Below are 16,632 nucleotides of genomic sequence, written 5' to 3' on the forward strand. Positions count from 1 at the left end.
AGAAGTAACAGAATTTCAATTTTTTTCTTAAAGGGTCAATTTTGATCCTGGTTCACATTAAAGTAAAAAGTAAATATTAGCTGTAAAATGGCAAAAAAGCAGAAAACTGAAGAGACAATGATAATGAAATTTTCATTTTGATGGCCACTCAATTTCATTCCAATACACAATGTTTGCTTTCTAAATTCTACTATCTTATTCAAAGAAAATTATTTCTAGGCATTCTCTATTGAAAATGTCCCAATCAATCAGAGGATTGATGAAATATTTCACGAACAAGGCATTTTTCTGCTAGGTCAACTGAATGTCTGAAATAAAGAGTTGCAAATGAAGTTGTTGACAGCATTTATATAACCTTTTCACAATAAAATGTTTTAGAAAAGGCTGAAAAAAATAAATCTTATTTAAAAGGCTTAATTTTTTTCTGTACACTTAGGTGTCATTCACAATTTTCATAAACATAAGAGAAGTTAATTCAACTGTCAAAAATCAAACATAATTATCATTACAGTATAAAATTCCTAGAGTCCTGATTTTAAAGCATTTGTCAAATATTTCGTAAATACTAGATGTAAGGCACTGTAGTGAGTTATGAAACAAATTATAGGAAACAGTTTGTGATCACAGTCAATAGTCCCTTCTGTGCTCCACCACTTTTTTTTCAAATAATAATAGTATTTATTATTCTAAATAATAAAAAAGCAAGTGATAATAACAGTAACACTTATTACAAGAAAAATAGCAATACTTATTGTAAGTAATAATACAGTCATTTTAAGCACTACTAATAGTGATAATAGTAATACTTACAGTAATATTTATAGTAATACTCATTACTATAATAGTAATGCTTATTATATTACTAATAGTAATGCTTATTACTATCATAGCAATATTTATAAGTAATAGTGGTAATTCTTATAGGTACTAACAAAAAATAGTGATAATAATGGTAACACATTACTATGAAAACAATAATAAACAACAATAGTATTACTTATCACTATAATGATATAATGGTAGTTTCCCAATTCATGATATCTTATCACAATTAAGACATGACGTCAATCACTACATAGATGATTTCCCCCTATGCCAAACCTCATTTTGCCCTTCTCTTAAATGGTGATATTAAAAATCCCAATTTTGGGGTTGGGGGAGGGATAAATGAGAAGGTTGGGATTAACATATACACACTAATAACATAAAATAATCAACAAGGACCTACTGCACAGCACAGGATCTCTATTTAATACTCTGTAATAACCTATATGGGAAAAGAATCTAAAAAAGAATAAATGTATGTATAACTGAATCACTTTGGTGTATACCTGAAACTAACACAATACTGTAAATCAACTATACTCAAATATAAAATAAACTTTTTTAAACTAAATTTATTTATTTATTTATTTTTGGCTGCATTGGGTCTTCCTTGTTGCGCATGGGCTTTCTCTAGTTGTGGCGAGCGGGGGCTACCTTCGTCGAGGTGAGCAGGCTTCTCATCGCGGTGGCTTCTCTTGTTGCAGAGCACAGGCTCTAGGCACGTAGGTTTCAGTAGCTGTGGCATGCAGGCTCAGTAGTTGTGGCTTGTGGACTCTAGAGCACAGGCTCAGTAGTTGTGGCGCACAGGCTTAGTTGCTCCGCGGCATGTGGGATCTTCCCAGGCCAGGGTTCGAACTTGTGTCCCCTGCATTGGCAGGAGGATTCTTTTTTTTTTTTTTTTTTTTAATTTATTTTTGGCAGCACTGGGTCTTCGTTACTACGCGCAGGCTTTCCTCTAGTTGCAGGGAGCGGGGACTACTCTTCGTTTCGGTGCGCCAGCTTCTCATTGTGGTGGCTTCTCTTGCTGTGGAGCACGGGCTCTAGGCATGCGGGCTTCAGTAGTGTGGCACATGGGCTTAGCTGCTACACAGCATGTGGGATATTCCCGGACCAGGGCTCGAACCCATGTCTCCTGCATTGGCAGGCAGATTCCTAACCACTGAGCCACCAGGGAAGTCCCAGGAAGCTTTTTCATTTGGAGAAATCTCCAGGATTCAGGAACTCTGTGTGGACCTTCTATCTTTGGGCAAAGAGAGGGGGCAGTGTGCCTCTACTCCTTTATACACAGGGACCATTCAGATTTGCAAATTTTGAACGGACTGATGTCTGGCCACACCTACTCTTTGCCCTCCTGGGGCTTTCTGCCTCTGCTTACTTGACTTTCCTATGCTTCTGAGGCAGGAATAACTTCACCCTTCCCACTTAAATTTTTACATGTTGATTTGTCATAGCAGCAGTTCAAGAGTTCTCTAGGCAACTTGGAAAATACAGAAAAGCACAAGGAAGAAGCTGGTACTCTCACCACCTAGGAAATTGTTCTGTTCTACAAATACATATGTGGAGGACATGCCACGCATGTGGATAGGGATTCTGAAATAATGGGGTGAGCTGGATTTGAAACTGAGCAGGACCCTCTCAGGTAAAAATCCTTTCCCCCGTTTCTTGTTTGTAGGAAATAGGCTTCCTTCAGCCTCCTACACCTTCCTGAGTTCCTGCCCCACCATTTTTGTTGTTAATATCTAACCACCAAAGTAGATCTGTGTCTCTGGTTATTGTTTTACATCACAGTGAATAAAGAGTTCTCTCCTCCAGATATCTAACTTTACATTTGGGTAGTGACCAGGTCAGAGAATTTTCCTGATAACACCACATAAAATATCACACTCACAGCAGATTTCCACCTAGCATTTGCTTATGATATCCTTACCCACCTTAATTTTTTCCAAGTCCCCTATTACTTGCTATTTATTCTGTCTACCCCTCATTATATTGTAAACTCCCATGAGGGGAGGGACCTCAAAAATATTGGTTAAATGAAGGAGTGAATTTTCCTTTCCTGGGTGTGTCTATAAAAATCTAAGTTTCTGTATATGAAAATATGCTAGTAACTTCTCTATGGACATTTGATTTTAATTTTAAATTGCTCATTCATCTAATATATAAGTATCTGAATAAATTATTCTTGGAATGATCACTCTGCATGTTTGCAAGTTTCTATGGGAGTTTCTTAAAAACTCACCATTTGTATCTTCAAACCAATACACCGCAATGACAAAACTATTTGTTTAAAAAAAAAAAAGTAAGTAATTAAGAGCATCAGCATGGGGAATATTTGCTCTCAAATATAACTTTTCATATGATGTTTTTATGTTAGTCTCTGAAGAGTTAAGCAAAGATTTCAAAAAGTTTGCATCAGTTTTAAAGGCTCAATCTTCAAAGTAGATAAGGCCTCTTTTCTTCGAAAGATGAAAAAAATCAATAAATATGGTTACAAAACAGCACTTATCTATCTTTATCATGTGTGCCTATTAATTCCATTACAAAATAACTGAGTTGTGCTATTTATAAAAACAATAATTATGCTTTTGAAAAGCCATCCATTAGTTAGAGCAAACATAAAAAGTCCTTTTTTGGACTAACCAAGCCTTAATAGACAATACTATTTTCTTCATTTTTGACTAAAAATAAAAACTATGTTGCCTTGTTAGTTTTATTGTAATCCAGCATGTGCAGACAGGAGAAACAACAAATGAGTTTGTGGTCACTTGGGGGTAAGACGTCAGGTCTAAAGTAGACAAATGTATCTCAAGTGTAGGATTAAACCTCTCGTCTTTATTCCTGTAAAATGTCTCCACCGGGTCAAAATATATCAGTCATTAAAGCTTTGAAATTTAACAAAGCAACAAGAGTAACAACGCATTTCTTCACTTAATACAAATGACTCTTTTTGATAGAGCAGATCTCTTATTCTCATAAGCATCCTTTAAGGCTGAAAAGTAATTTATCAGTCCCAATCACCTAGGATGCCTTAAACATTCTTTAGTAAGATAGAATGTGGGTTTCTGTGGAAGCAAAATGAGAGCATAGGACAAATTATTAGATTCTCTATGAAAGAGACTCAAGCAAAGAACTATTGCATATCAACAAAATAAATCACTAAATTTTTTTTTTCTTGCTCAAACTTCTCAACTAAAAATCATTGCAACTTGGGAAGAAAAAATAAAGAGAGAGACCATCTGGAAATTAGAAGATACAAATACTGGGGTCCATCACTAATAAGACCTTAAGAATTCTAGAATTTGTTCATCTACAAAACAGGGTTATTGTTCTTTTCCGTGTTCTGAAATGTTCACCTTATTACTTGCCCCTGCTCATTCACCCTACATAAGTGGTTGTGGTACCTGCATTCCTCACTGTATCCATTCTGAGCAGCATGTTTACTTCAAACATGGCTACAATAATTGCATCCTCTGACTTGAACTCACTTGTTCTTGATTGAGCAGGACAGTGATAAAGAAATACAGGAACTGGTGTGATTAAAAAAAAATATATATATATATAGATTCCTTGGGATTTTGCTTATTGATTCTTCAATGTGTTAATAATACCTTAACTACAGTATCACCAATTTGGGGTATTCTCAAATATCTTCAGCCTAATTTTGAAACTGAGATTAGAAACCTTTTATTTTATAATGAGCAAAATATGCTGACTTAAAAAACTATGCTTTTAATTAAGCAGTAGATCACTATAAAGTTTTAGAGTAGACCACCACAGAATTTATCATCATCTAGCTAGTAAAATAATTCATTTTATTTTGAAAACTGATTTCTTACAGAAGCGTTATCTTCTCAAGCAGTCAGCTTTTTGGTTTCCTGGTCCTCTGATGAAGATTATTTCAAGCTTCTATTCTAGGTAGCATCAAAATTCTTTTGCTGGCATTTGAAATCTTCCATTTCTGCCTAGATTGGCCAAACCTGTTTATTCACTTTTCTAGAAAAGGTTTTGTTGAGAGCTAAACCAAGCTTATTCACAGCTCTTTGCACACAGCTGATAATCAACTAATAGCTGAGTTAATAATCGAGCCAGAATATAAACTTGCTCAATTTCAGACATGTCTAGCAAGCTGCCAGGGTCAACACATTTAAAATAGGTCTTACTCACTTGTGTAGCAACTGCTTATGCGTTTTACATATTTCTGTATAGTGTTCAAGTTTTTCTATTAGCATGAATTGTTTTAATGCTTTTCAAAAAAGCCAACTGAAATATAAAATACATATGAATATTTCATAAATGAAATTTTATAATATATACTTTAAAAATTTTATTTGTGATAAAAATTTTATCTGCAATGTCTTTTTTACAATTTAAATCAGATTAATTCATTCTTCTCAGAAACAAGATGCCAAATTCCTGTAACAGTCTTAACTGGTCGGTAAGTGCATTAGTCAATAAGTCATGAAACATCATGTAGTTTTTTTAACTTTCAACAATTATGAGATTAAATGTATCTATTTTACATCATCATCATAAACAGTAATTGTAACTAACAGGTAGTGCTTATAAGGTGCCATCATGTTACACATATATTTACTCACTTACTGTTCCAAGAATTTTACATATATATATTTACTCAATCTCCAACAACCATAAACATTATTATCCCCATTTTACAAGGGAAGAAGCTGAGGCATGAGCTACCCACAGTCAATATTTTGATCAATGGGAAATGCTGCCTTCCCAGAACACGTGAGAAACTCCATGACTTGGTTGCTGGCCTGACATCACGTTGGTCGAAATCAAGGCTATAAATGTAGGAACAGTTCCACTATTTTCCATAGAGCTGGCTTTCAAAAGCCTTTCATTTTCCCCATTTCAACCACTACCTTCTTTCATAAAATACTACAATCCTAGCAACGCTCAAGCTAAATCTGTATTTTATGTTTCTTCCAGATGTAGCCACGTGAAGTAAGTAAAATGGCCTCTGAGCTCCCCATCTCAGCTAAGATTTCACATGTGAAACTGAGTCTTCTGTATCCCACTCTGAATAGTCAGCTAACTAATCTATTCAGCATCCCTTTTTCATATATCTATTAGTTCATGAACACGTCCAGGCTTTTTCCTTTCTTTTTTTTCAATGACTTACTTTATTCCTAGAGCAGTCCATTCGAATCTAGTTTTTGGTGCATTTCTACTTCTAAAAAGGTACCAGGAAAGCATATCTACTAACCATTAATCTGAAGAGAAAAATTCACCAGGTTTTCTTTTTTGCAAAGAAAAACACTAGTGTCCTCACTGAAACAGTTATTTCTTAAACTATCCACATTAAACTGAAAAAACAGTTACATAACATCTTCCCCTTCCTCTGGTTTTCATTTCCAAATTCAGTTTGAGGGTTCAGGTGCTATTTGCTTTCCTTTTACTAACAACTACAAGGAAAACTAAGAAATAGACATTTTCTGGCTTAAACTTGTTACTCATTCAGGGGGTCTGCTCATTCCTTCACTTTGGCGTCCTCTGCCTGCCACCCTCCATCTTCCTCCAGCCACTCACAAGGGTGTATCTGGATACGGGCTGTGACACACAGGGTGACAGCATCCCCAAGGATTTGCAGAAGATGGTGCTAGTGTCAATTCTCACTCCATACATATGTATGTGAGGTCCTACTATAAAAAGGAAACCATTTCATAGTCAAGTAGAAGATGAAGAGGTAGAAAACTACCAGAAAAAACTACAACAAGCTAAACATTTTATTTTCCCCAACCTCCTCATTGCTGCCCAGTGAATCACTTTTTTCATCATGTACTCATTCCCTCAGTCAAGGTGCTAATGAAGATGCCGCCTCAGAGCTCTGAGACCCTGCTTTCAGCCCCTCACCTTCGGTCCTTCACCTCCTTATTTGGAATTCCCTAATCCTCTCCAGAGTGTACCCTGCACCTTTGCTTTCTGTCTCAGCATCTGTCACAGTTCATGAGCACACACTTATAATGATTTGTGTATGGTCTGTGTATGGTCCCCACTAGACTGGAAGCTTCCTGAAGCAAATGATGGTTTTGTTCACCAGGCTAGCTTCAGGGCTACGGGAGAGAGCTTGGTCCAAAAGGAGAATCAATTAAAAAGGTCCCAAATGAATAGATGAGAAACTAAGAAAATCAAATCCCACACTGGCTCCACCCACACCCTCAGGGGTGTAGGGCTGTAGGGGTGTGTGCGTGTGTGTGCGCGCGCGCACGCGCGCGCGTGTGTGTGTGTGTGTCTAGGAGGAGAAAGATGGAGAGAAGTATGTAAACAAATATGTAAAAGCAAAGACTTAATCTCCCTTCTCCCAACCTGAGATACAAATCTGGCTGGAAAGGAACCACCAAGAAATTCTCCAGAATTATCTCATCCCACTGTTCCTTTATTCCTTATATATAGATATTTATACTGTTAATATTTTACTCAGTATGCCACTTAATCTGTACTTTCCTCTTGGTACTTAACACTTTCTGTTTTCTTTCATAATCATGTGCCCGTCTTATTTACTCTGCAAACTTCCTGGGAACAGGAGAAGGAGGGTGAGGGGAAATAAGGTGTATGCAAGTCAATCTAAACCTTACTTCCTAGAGCTTTATTTTTAAAGTACATGTATAAGGCTTATCTTTGCATTTGTAACTGATATAACTAGGCAGAAATTAGAGAAATATATTAATCGAAGATGCTTCGTAAGTCTCTTAAGGTAATACATATCCCCACCTAGATCAAACGTGCAGAAAGAGAAGGTACATTTCTCCTGAATTTTACCACACTCAATGGTAGTTTAGTGGCCACACGAAAGGCACATAATAGCTCTGTTTATTTCTAGAATGACTGACAATCTTCATCTTCATACAAATATCTGTATAGAAATCTCTAGTATGCCATGAAAAGTAACACAAAATAGAGGTCCTCTAGCAACAGGGAGAAAGCCTTTTCCACAAGGATAACCTCTATGTTTTTCTCTTTTTTTCCTGTTCCATTATGATTCATTACAGGATACTGAATATAGTTCCCTGTGCTACACAGTAGGGCCTTGCTGTTTATCCATTCTATATATAATATTAAAGTTTGCGTCTGCTAATCCCAAACTCCCAATCCAACCTCCCCACCCCCCCCTTCTCCCTTGGCAACCACAGTCCATTCTCTACATCTGTGAGTCTGTTTCTGACCTCTCCGTTTTTCTTCAAACCAATATTCAATGGGCCACATTATTTCTTTTTTGTTTTTTCAATCGGCCATTTCTAATTTAACCTTGTGATTTATTTAGTTATATGTTCCTCTTCATTTCCCCAACCAGAACCAGGGATCATTATTCTCTCTGGAGTACTTCTCTGCAGTACTAATGGCCTCCCAAGTACCCATCACATGCCTCTGCTGGTTAGGGTGACAAGAGAGCCGCTTGGGTGCCCTGCCCGTGTCATGGTTTTCCACAGATCAGGCAGAAACAGTGATTCCTTATACCTCACCATCAAATCTGAGCTTCACTATTCTGTGCTCAGGCATCTACCATTAGGTTAGTTCTGGCCAGTGTGAGTAGGTATATATTATCTGTGAATCAGCACCACTATGAAAGCAGGTACTTGTGATTAGGTTAAATCCCACAATATAGGAAAACAAAACTTAAGAGGAATCAAGTTTAAATAAATAAATGCCAGGGTTTTTTTAACTCATACTCGGTCACTGTACTAGGGAAAATCATCAATTCAGGTAATGATGCTTCCCCCAGAAGCTGAGGCCCCATTGTCATTGCCCTTATTCATTTCTTTTTTTGAGCCATCTGCAGCAGACCTATTTTCTCAGCCCTACAAAAGACAGTCAACTCATAATTACATCTTTTCAGTGGACAGAGATTTAGCTGCATAAATCCCCCTCAAACCTCATCAGAGTGAATTGCCTACTTTTCCATTAACGCTTTGCAAAATGCAAACTGTGAATCTCACCTCCACCCTTTGAAGGAGGTGACAGTAACCAGTGAAAATGTCCAAAAGGATGGGAGGAAGAGCAAAAAAATGCATTCAAACAGGCTAAAAAAGAAATCTGAATCATATTTGCCTACACGCTGCATCCTTTTACACAGAAAAAAATATTGCTCAAAACAGTTAAATATTTACTTTTTGGCAAAAGCTTCAACTATAAAGGATATGCTGTTAATTACTTAATATGTGTCTTTTAATGTGTAATAAGACAATCAGGAAAACTGAAATAATCATTGGAGTAAATTTAAGTATTGGAAAAATCCCAGCTCCCTTAATTAAATGCATTTTTTAAATAGAAAACCAAATTCTTCAACTCTTAAAACAATCTGCCTTAACTAGCCCTAAGGTGATTCCTGAGCCACTTGTAGGAAAAAGACAGAAGAGGAAAAAGTTCAATGACCTTGTAAATTAGGGACTAAAAAGCTGTAACGGTGTGACACTCAGTATAGTCTCAGTGGAATTACAGGAAAACATTTGTCCAGAAATTGCTTTCTTGGAAAATCATCATGAGGTAGGGGAAGAGGGGAAACAAACAAACAAACAAACAAACAAACAAACATCCGGGGAAGGGAGGTTACCAATGGTAAAATACAGAATGGGAGCCCAAAGGATGCGAAATACAACCTTTTCTGCCCCAGCTGCCAAGCAAACAACTTCTAAGCATCTTCAGATAAAAAGGAAAATAGTCATTTTGCACAGGCGTTAGCTGAATGTTCGAGAGTTGGATCAATGGGGAAGACTTGCTATACACCTAGCGGTGGGTGGATTTCACCAGGCTGCAGCCTCCACAGATTTTCTTTGCTGCACTGCAGAGGCGCCATCTTCTCCGTCTTAATCTTCACTCAATTCAACCCTTTCATCTGCACCCTAAAAAAAAGACCCTAAGGACCCTCCACAGCAGGCCGCGTCCCCAGAGGAGGTAAACCAGAGTGCCCAGCGCTGCCAGGGAAGAGGCCGCGCCTTCATCAGACAAACGCCTCCTTTGATGCACAGGAGGGGAGTGCTCGTGCCTCCCCACCACCAGCCACTGCCCTTTCCAGACGCACACCCCACTCTCCCCGTATTTCTCCTCAAGGACTTCACAACCGAGCACAGAATCAGCAAGCCGCGGAGGTGATGGGAAGTGGGGGGGGGGAGTAGAGGGGCCCCGAGGCACCGCCAGAGCCCCCTCCGGGACAGACGCGCAGCACGGAGAAGGGAGTCAGGCGGCAGCCTCGGTGGCGCACAGACCAGCGCGGCTCAGCCCACCGCGCCCCGGGCTGGCGAGGGCGGGGTGTCGCGGCTTTTGTTCCCAGGGACCTTCGCCCTCACCGGGAGAATCGGAGGGTGCGAGCGAACGCCCACAATGTCCAGGCTTGGAGAAGGTGAGAGGTGGCTGCGGGTGTCCGACCCCTCCCATCTCTCTCAACTTAACACAAAAGGGAGACGCAGAAATGTACAAAGTTTGCCTGTGGAGGGTGTTGTGCGACCCTGCATGTTGGGGTCGCACTCGGGCGGCAGCCCCGAGCAGCCGCGAAGAGGAAGGGAGGAGGAAGAAGGTCGGGCCGGGAAGGGGTGGTGGGGATGCGAAGAGACGGTGAAACGGGGCGGAAAAGGCAAAGGGAAGCGGGGGGTGGAGGATGCCCAGCTTCCCGAGCTGTCCCGACTCCTCCTCGCCAGGGCCCGAGAGAAAGGGAAGGGCAGCGATTAAGTGCCGGGGACAGGATCCAGGGACGCTGCGTTTTCGGTTTTCCCCACGTGCTCCCTCCCCCTATCTCTCATCTAGACGTGTCTCGCCTCCCCCCGGCCCCCGAGTCAGGGACTGAGTCAGGGTCCGAACTCAGGACAGCCTCCTCCTCTTCTCGCCCCCGACTGGCGCGGACCCAGGGGCCCGACGCCTCGCCCGCTCCCTCTCCGCTGGCCGGAGCGCGCGTCCCCAGGGCAGGGCTGGGCCGGAGGCGGGGATGCGCAGGGCGCCCGCAAGCGGGGGTGTTGGGCGCGGAGAGGAGAGGGGTCCCCTCGACTGCCCCCCGGCTTCTCTGGATTAAAGACTCAGAGGGAGCGGGTCCCCTCCTCCCCCCCCCACCCCATTCCGAGGCGCGGCACCCACCTCCAGCGCCCGAGCAGTCCAGGCGGCCAGCAGGACCAGTGCCAAACCGGGCAGCATCGCGACCCTGCCCGAGGCACCGAGTGCGCTGCTGTGCGAGTGGGATCCGCCGAGCCCTTGCTCTGCCGGTGTCGCCGCCGCCGCCGCCGCCGCCGTCTCCTGTGGCCCCGCGCTCGCGCTGCTCAGGGTGCTCTCTCCTACCGCTGCCGAGGAAACTGACGGAGCAGCAGCGCGGCGGCGGGGCTCGGAGCCCGGCGAGTCAGCTGATCCGGCCCAGCCCGCTCGGCACCCGAGAGAGACCCCTAGCGGAGCCGCCGGGGAGCTGCGCCCGCTCGGCCGGGAGGGGCCTGCGCCCCCGGCGCCCACAGGTGCGGCGACCCCGGCTCCCCCGGTTCCCCGACCGCCTCCCCGGCCGCCTGCCGCCTGAACCCCACGAGCAGTAGGAGGGAGAGTCTGGGGCCAGGAGAGGGACGGCGGAGGATCAGGGAAAGGTGAGTCCTAGGACGTCTGGGATGCAGAAAAGTCGAGAGCGCTCCGCGCCGTTACCCGTGAGCTTGACTCATCCGACCCCGCAGGCCTCTCGGGGGTATCGTATAAAGGGCTGCTGCTGGGGTGCGTTTATATCCTCATTTCGCTTTTTGTCTCGGTTTGAAGAGGTGGGGGAGGCGTTTCTGGAAGAGAATGTGAACAAGACAAGCTTAAAGGAAATAGGATTTCTTTGCTTGTAAAGGGAGCAAAAGCCTCATTTTTTTCCCGTCAAAAGCAACCACAAGTAACCTGGAATTTCTATCTTTAGACCGAACCGAAGGAGAAAGGCGCCGGACCTGGAGAAGAAGCAGTGACCTATTTACTTCTCCTTGAAAGAAGGTTTTTTTTTTAAAAAAAAAAAAACTTTTTTTGGTTTATTTTTTGTTTGTTTTTGTTTTGAGAAGGGGACGGTCATCTGAGTTTTTTTTGTTGTTGTTGTTGTTTTTAATCAGGCAGGGATGTAACATCATCTGAGATGTGGGTGAAGTGAAAGTTAGGAGGGGAAGGGTCTGGAAAGATGATTCCCTTTAGACCCCCATACCTCAGAACTTCTGACCTCAAACTCTGTCCTTGTTCTTCCTCGTGTCTGTCCTAAATTACAGAAATCAGCCTTCTGGGAAGCCACTTTCTCCTAGGTTAAACACAAGCCATCCAATGCCGGGTTAGTATCCAGTGAGTCTAGAATGGGCTAGAACTGCCCAGATACATCTGCTCTTGACCTGAAGGAGCATCAGCCACCAAGGCACAGTCCAGAGTGGGGCTGGTGGGAGGGAAGGAAGCCACGGACTTCAGATGTGGGATCTTGGCTCAGCCAGGAGGATGCTGGCTTCTTTTCCAAGAAATCAGTTTTTCTCTGCCAGCTCCCCTAGGTGTTGTCTTCTGTCTTTACTTACCGGGCATCCAAGCCTGACCCGTGGATTACTTTTTCCCCTTAATGACCTCTGAATGTCCTCAACAAATAATGACAAATATTTGTTACCGCGAGTCATTTGTTTACGTGCTTTATGTCATTCACTTCCCATGAATGTCAATGAGGCCCTTACTGTTATTATTTCCATTTATAAGTTAGGAAGCTGACACTAAGGATCTCCTTCCTAATCTGACAGCAAGTAAGTAACAAAAAGTTGGGACTGCAGGGGAGAAAAGCACCAGTGACAGCAAAACCCAGCTGCTTCCAAACACGTTTACCCACCACTACAATTCTGTCTGTCCCAGGTTTATAGGAACAATTGAAGGCATCTGAATGCAAATAGGAGTATGACTCAAAAATGTGGAGGGGACAGGATCAGCTCCAAAATTTGCAGGGTCCAGTGCAAAACGAGAAGGTGGGACATTTTGTTCCAAAATTAAGAATTTTAAGATGGCAACAGCAGAATGTTCAACCAAACACAGGGCCCTCCTGAGCACGGGACCCTGTGTGACCCAACAGATTGCATGCCCATGGAACCAGGCCTGGGAAGGAGGAAGCAATTTTTAAGAGTAAGGGACTTTCGCTGAGCACAAAATTCAAAAATATAGAGGTGAGGTTATAACTATGAAAATACGAGTCCTTAGATTTGGCATTTTCCCTTCCCACTGTTGAAACATGCCCCTCCTCACCCATCCCTGGAAAAGATGTTCCCTAGGGGAAGATGACTAGCTGCTGACTGTGTCAGAATGAATGGACGTTCTTTACTTTTTCTCCCAATTCATCACCACTCAGAGATCCTGATGGCTTTTACTTTTCAGCCACTGCCTCTGTTCTGCGCTTTATGCTCTTTCCTGCCCTGAGGTATCTTCAGGAACCTCTGAGCAGTAAATACAAGAACATCTCTAGTTAGAACTATAAGCGCTGGGACAGGCACTGACCACCCATCGGCTGGAATCTTCACCACATTCCCAGCCCGGCCTCAAATGCCTCAGCTTGGGAGACATTCACTAGCTCTTCCAACAATGCATCCTGTCTCTGGGCTGCTCTGGTCACTAGAAAGTTCTTACCCCACTTACAGCCCACTTCCCTTTCCTTTACCGTCCCACTCAGATGTCCTTGTTGCACCTCTGTGACAAAGCCAAGCCAGTCTTTTCCACACCACAGATCGTCACGTAAATAAAACCCGCAGTTTTCATGCTGCTTCTGCCTCAGCGTCCTGTCTCCATTTCCCTCAACAGGTGTGTAGATGGCACAATGGCACCTGTTTCTGGTTCCTTCTGCACTCCTCTAAATGTGTTCCGGTTTGTGTCTTTTCACAGTTCTCCAAGGGTGCTGTGGCCACTGCAGCGTGGAGGAGCCTGTTGCCCACCTCAGCCTGTGGGTGAGTGTTGCGTTGCGTTGGGTGGACTCAGATTGGTCACATTTGCTCCCAAATCTCCCGTCTGTTTTATGCAGAGTGCTGCTGAGTTGCATCTCTGTCATCTTGTGTTTAAGGTGTTATCTGTGCCCTGCAGATATCACCAAAAGCAATCTTTTTGTTGTTAAGGTATAGTAGATGTGCAATATTATGTTTCAGGTGTACAGTATAGTGATTCATAATTTGTAAAGGTGGTTATACTCCATTTATGGTTATTATAAAATATTGGCTATATTCCCTGTGTTGTACAATATATCCCTGTAGCTTATTTATTTTTATCTAGTAGTTTGTTCTTCTTAATCCCCTGCCCTACCTTGCCCCTCCCTCTTTCCGTCTCCCCACTGGTAACCACTAGTTTGTTCTCCTTATCTGTGAGTCTGTTTCTTTTTTGTTACATTCACTGGTTTGTTTTACTTTTTAGATTCCACATATGGGTGATATCATGCAGTATTTGTCTTTCTCTGTCTGACTTATTTCACTTAGCATAATACCCTTCAAGTCCATCCATGTTGTTGCAAATGGCAAAATTTCTTTCTTTTTTATGGCTGAGTAATATTCCATTGTGTGTATATACCACATCTTCTTTATCCATTCATCTGTTGATGGACACTTAGGTGGCTTCCATATCTTGGCAATTGTAAATAATGCTTCTATGAACGTTGGAGTGTGTGTATCTTTTTGAATTAGTGTTTTCAGTTTTTTTGGATATATACTCAGGTGTGGAATTGCTGGATCATATGGTAGTTCTATTTTTAGTTTTTTGTGAAACCTCCATAGTACTGTTCTCCACAGTGGCTGCACCAGTTTAATTCCCACCAACAGTGTACAAGGGTTCCATTTTCTCCACATCCTTGCCAACACTTGTTATTTGTATTCTTTTTGATGTCAATCATTCTGCCAGGTGTGAGGTAATATCTCATTGTGGTTTTAATTTGCATTTCTCTGTTAACTAACGATGTTGAACATCTTTTCTTGTGCCTTTTGGCCATCTGCATGTCTTCTTTGGAAATGTGTCTGTTCAGGTCTTCTGCCCATTTTTAAATCAGATCATTTGTTTTTTTGATGTTGAGTTGTATAAACTATTTATATATTTTGGATATTAACCCCTTATTGGTCATATCATTCACAAATACTTTCTCCCATTCTGTGGGTGTGTGTCTTTATGTTTTGTCAGTGGTTTCCTTTGCTGTGCAAAAGCCTTAAATTTAATTAGGTCCCATTGTTTATTTTTGCTTTTATTTCCTTTGCTTTAGGAGACAGATCCGAAAAAAATATTGCTACAATTTATGTCAAAAAGTGTTCCGCCTATGTTTTCTACTAGGAGTTTTGCAGTTTCCACCAAAAGCAGTCTTAATCTGAGCCAGAAGGTGGGCCCTGTATTAGTCTGCTAGGGTTACCATAACAAAGTATCACAGTCTGGGTGGCTTAAACAACAGAAAATTATTTTCTTGTAGTTCTGGAAGCGAGAAGTCCATGATCAAAGTGTCCATAAGGTTGATTTCCTCTGGGGCCGCTCTCCTTTGCTTGTAAATGGTCACATTCTCCCTGCGTCTTCACATGGTCTTCTCTCTGTGTATATCTGTGTGTTAATTCCCTCTTCTAAGGATACCAGTCATATTGGATTAGGGCCCACCCTAAAGACCTCATTTTAACTTAATTACCTCTTTAGAGACCCTATCTCCAATTATAGTCATTTTCTGAGGTACTGGGGGTTAGGACTTCAATATATGAATTTGGGGCAGGGGGAGGGGCACACAATTCATTCTATAACAGGTGCTCATTTAGAGCAGCTAGGACTTGTTCTATAATCCTGTCACTAATCTTTGACATTTATTACCAATGATCAGTGGTTCTTCTGCCCTTTTCAATTGGAAGATCATTCAGCTCAACAGAAAAAAGTAGAAATTTAAGGGACTTCCCTTGTGGTCTAGTGGTTAAGACTGTGCTTCCAATGCAGGGGGCACGGGTTTGATCCCTGGTCAGGGAACTAAGATCCCACATGCTACTGCAGCTCAACCAATAAAAAGGAAGAATTCTGCTTTTTCTCCCTCCCATGCTGCATCATGATCCCCAGCAGCTACCTTAACCAAGATCATCTGGTTCTGAAAGTAAATAAAATGTTCTTTTACATTCTTCCTTAGATATTGTTATCAAAGCCTAAGTTTATAATGACAATTAAAATCTATATTAGTTTGCCAGAGCTGCCATAACAAATACCACGGACTGGGTGGCTTAAGCACCATAAATTTCTTTTCTCACAGTTCCAGAAGGTAGAAGTCCATTGAGGTGCTTGCAGGGTTGGATTCTGAGGCCTCTCTCCGTGGCTTACTTATGGCCACTCTCTTGCTGTGTCCCCACTGGGTTTTTCCTCTATGCCCACACATGCTTGGTGTCTCTTTCTATATGTCCTAATAACCTCTTCTTATAAGGACATTGGTCAGATTGGATTAGGGTTCCACTCCAATGACCTGATTTTAAGTTAAGTATCCCTTTAAAGCCCTATATCCCTCATACAGTCACGTTCTAAGGTACTGGGAACTAGGATTCAACATATGAATTTGGGGGGAACACAATTCAGTCCGTGTCAGAACCCCTAACATTATCCTCACATTTAAGCTACTCTCCTATCTGTTCTTGAGAGTGGATTCCTGCCACCTTTTATTCACGTCCTTTCGAAACCAGCCTGCTTCCTAGGTAACCAGAGTGGTTTCTTTAGCTGCCTCCTGGTTGAATATTTGGATAACTTGGACACTCCGGACTTCCAATAGTGTTATAAATCATGGTACCTTCTAGAGAGGTGCTGCCTTGCTGAGTATTAGCTGTGATGGCAGATACTGTGACATATTTGAGCATGTCACATGCTTCACAACCT

General features: G+C 42.1%; 1 protein-coding gene across 2 annotated transcripts in view; it reads right to left on the bottom strand.

Annotated features, from left to right (window-relative positions):
- Nucleotides 1-11,122, bottom strand: part of APP (amyloid beta precursor protein) — a 275,906-nt gene extending 264,784 nt beyond the window's left edge. Inside the window, exon 1 of one of the 2 annotated variants that reach the window (XM_060150785.1) lies at nucleotides 10,909-11,122. In XM_060150785.1, the coding sequence (XP_060006768.1) occupies nucleotides 10,909-10,965 (57 nt within the window). In that variant the 5' untranslated portion in view covers nucleotides 10,966-11,122. The remainder of the gene's footprint in view (nucleotides 1-10,908) is intronic. The other variant, XM_060150786.1, reaches the window with a different exon arrangement.
- Nucleotides 11,123-16,632: the final 5,510 nt, after the last annotated feature.

Source organism: Lagenorhynchus albirostris, chromosome 5 (assembly GCF_949774975.1).
Source record: "Lagenorhynchus albirostris chromosome 5, mLagAlb1.1, whole genome shotgun sequence".
In the NCBI taxonomy this organism is placed as follows: domain Eukaryota; kingdom Metazoa; phylum Chordata; class Mammalia; order Artiodactyla; family Delphinidae; genus Lagenorhynchus; species Lagenorhynchus albirostris.